This window comes from Phragmites australis, chromosome 13 (assembly GCF_958298935.1).
Source record: "Phragmites australis chromosome 13, lpPhrAust1.1, whole genome shotgun sequence".
Lineage (NCBI taxonomy): Eukaryota > Viridiplantae > Streptophyta > Magnoliopsida > Poales > Poaceae > Phragmites > Phragmites australis.
The window spans coordinates 1,907,017-1,910,258 of NC_084933.1; the positions used below are offsets into that span (position 1 = coordinate 1,907,017).

General features: G+C 42.8%; 1 protein-coding gene across 1 annotated transcript; it reads right to left on the reverse strand.

The window, feature by feature from the left end:
* Window positions 1–1,404: 1,404 nt before the first annotated feature.
* Window positions 1,405–2,124, reverse strand: LOC133889799 (uncharacterized). The gene has a single exon (XM_062330275.1). The coding sequence runs from the start codon at window positions 2,043–2,045 to the stop codon at window positions 1,623–1,625; it is 423 nt and encodes a 140-aa protein (XP_062186259.1). The 5' UTR covers window positions 2,046–2,124; the 3' UTR covers window positions 1,405–1,622.
* Window positions 2,125–3,242: the final 1,118 nt, after the last annotated feature.

The window sequence follows — 3,242 nt, forward strand, 5'->3', positions numbered from 1 at the left end:
CCTTCTTTTGGTCTCTTCTAAACTTGGATTAAAGTCTTTCTCTGATACTTATACAAAGGAGTACTTTTAATAAAGAATAATCTTTCTAAAAGACAATGGCAAGTAGCTAAAAGTATTGCTTTTGTCACGGAAATGAGACAATTAAACACCTCTTCTTTAACTGTCATTTTACCCGTTCAGCATGATTTATAGTTCAAGTAATCTCTAATATTTACCTACCACGTAGCATAACTAATATATTTGGTAATTGGCTCCATAGTCTATGTAAACAATGAAAGACCGATCCAATGACGGTTGTTGCTGCCTTTTGTTTGTCTATGGCTATGCAAAAATGATATTGTCTTTAATAAAAAAAATAGTGTTTCTCTCTTTTACAGGTTACCTTTTCTTATACACAGTGGCTCCGTACGTGATCTATTCTGTAGTGTCAGGAGCGCCAACTTTCGGTGGATACAACCTGTACGCACTTAGAGTGGGTGATCAGGGAGCTCTTACCTAGTTTGGGTGGCTGTCTAGATTACGCATAACAGACTAAACCTCTAGACCCACTTCATAGTATTCTTTTTCTAGAGTTGGGTTGGTATTTTCTATTTCTCTTCGGGTGTGTGCATCTTAGCTATGTAGAGGTCGAAAGCAATGCTCTTTGATTTTGTATTATTTGATGCGACGATAAGGGTTAAATAAAGCTTTTGTTTCCAAAAATATAGCTTGAACATAAATCTGAATTATTCCATATAGCTACTTCTTTCATTTTCCCTTCAATTACAAGCCTTTCTTTCAGCTTTGTCAGAAGATATGTAGTTAAGGATTGCAGGCGAAGAGGGGGGAGGTGCTAGGCGTCATCAAAGCTTGTAATTTCTTAGGTGGGCGTTTGCTTTGTAAATTATGTTGTGCATGCTGTATATTTGATGAATGGATAGGAACTACCAGGTGAAACAAAGATCTTATAGTCATTAGTTTTTTGGCTTGTGATTTTGGGAGTGTAAACATAAGAATTAATAGCAGGCAGGAACTATTTTGAATTAAGCGCTGCTTAGCACTGTTGTGTCCTACAGTGATAGTTTGGCTGTGGCGATGCACAAACAATTGTATGATGGAAATACTGGTACATTTTAGTCGTCGGCGGCGGCGTATCCGGAACCCATAGGAGGCTTCCGCCCTAGGCGGAGGCTGCGGCCATGGAGGGAGGGGTCGAGGCGATACGAGGCTAGGGATCCGAGAGGGAGCGAGCAGGTGCGGATCGTGGGGGGATCCGGGAGGACGCGGCGTGGATCGGGGAGGGAGCGATGTGTGGAGATGGAGTGGAGTGACCACATGTCAGAATTTAGGAGGGGGTGGCCGGATGTCCTACCTGATACGAAAATTACTATATATTTTTTAAGTAGTAGAGATTACATGCAATGTTGCTCTTCACAAGTTCAGGTTATTTTTACACGACACCACGACATCAAACACATGCATGCATGCATTATCAACCTAGCTAGCTACTACGTACCAACTCTCGTCTACATCGACCCACCACATGTACAAACACCACACCTGCATCCTCCACCGAAACGAAGAATCCGTGTTTTTTTTTTTTGATAAAAATGAGAAAGAAAACATGTACGCCTAGTTGTTATTCACATGGCACATGCTGCAGGCGCATGCAAAGGTGACGCCGCCGTGCTCGCTTCCACGACAGCGGAGGCGGCGCCGCCAGCCGCCGAGCGCTTTAGGAACTCGATGCACTCGTCCACTGCCTCGCTCCGGTACGAGTCCGCGTATGCAGCCGTCGCGGGTATCACGCGCGCCGCCGCTCTAGACGGCGTCGCTGTCGCCGTCGTCCGCCGCAGGGCGCCCTTGGATGTGGTCGTCGACGTGGCGGCCGACAGCATCGCCATCCGCAGCACGACGTCCCGTAGGCGGTCCAGCACCGACACCGGCGTGGCAGCGGATGCGGAGGCTCCTCGGCGCGATCGCCGGCCACCGGCACCGCCGCGCAGCCTTGGGATGCATGTGACCGTGGCCTCCTTCAGGTTCAGGGGCTCACCTTGTAGATTCATTTTTGGATCTCTCTCTCTCTCTCTCTCTCTCTCTCTCTCTCTCTCTCTCTCTCCTGTGGTGCTATCGTCTCTTGATGTCTTGGTTGTCTCATGTTTCATGGGCTTTATATGCAACGAAGATGAGAGCCACTTGGTTCTTCTTGTACCGGTCAGCACTGGATTTTAGTAAAAGGGAAAGGGGAAATAAAAAAGATTCGAAGCAACCCAACTTGCTGATCGATTCACATGTTTGCATGCAGAGGCCAGAGCTTATTCCCCGGCAGATCAGCACTGTTGCAAATCTTTCCACCGTATGCATGATTGATTGTAAACTAATCAAAAATGTTTAATATGCTCCGTACTAAAAATGTAGGTTTCCCTCCATCTCCGGATATACAGATGCCGTCTTATATTTCGTACAATAAAACTTTAAAATTTCGATACAAAGTGGGGTGGCTAAGCTAACCTCCAGATGACAGTATATTATGCTAGTTACAGCGGGTTCTAGAAGTGCGGGAACTAGAAAGAGAAATTCAAACAGTGTAAAAAATGTCGCATTAACTATACAAAAATAAAGTGAATTTTCCACCTTTTCTCATAAGTTTAGGATTTTGGGTATATGCATTCAACTTAATACATTGGACAAAAAAATTATCTCTAAGAGACGTAAAATGAAAACACTTCAAGAAAATGCAAGCATGAGAAAAAGTGAACCCGTTAAATACGAAGAAGACCCAAAATGCCATCTGTTTGAGAACGGAAAGACCAATTATTGTCTAATTGATAAAATAAACTCCCTTTTTTCTATATAAAAAAGAGAAGGGTGGAAATTTGCTACTTAAAACTTTTTTCATAAGGAACTTGCGATCTGCATGTACTGAACAATAAACATGCAGGAATCCCTTGGATTTTCTGAAGCAAAACAAAATAAATTTACATATATAGATTATGTTTAGTTGCATCGGTGCCTTTCTAGAAGGTTTGATTCAGGCAATCATTCAAATGACAGATCAGGACACTACAAAATACCACTAATACACTGGTGCATATATATATATATATATATATATATATATATATATATATATATATATATATATATATATATATATCATCCTGTCATGCATGACCATGTGATGCAAGCGGCCAAATCAGTGAACCCTATTTGGAGGATTTGATTCCTGATCCCCTTCAGCAATTTGACCCCCAATTATCAGG

What these genes read in the sequence shown, in the direction of transcription:
- LOC133889799 (XM_062330275.1), bottom strand. Translation starts at nt 2,045, where the DNA reads ATGAATCTACAAGGTGAGCCCCTGAACCTGAAGGAGGCCACGGTCACA.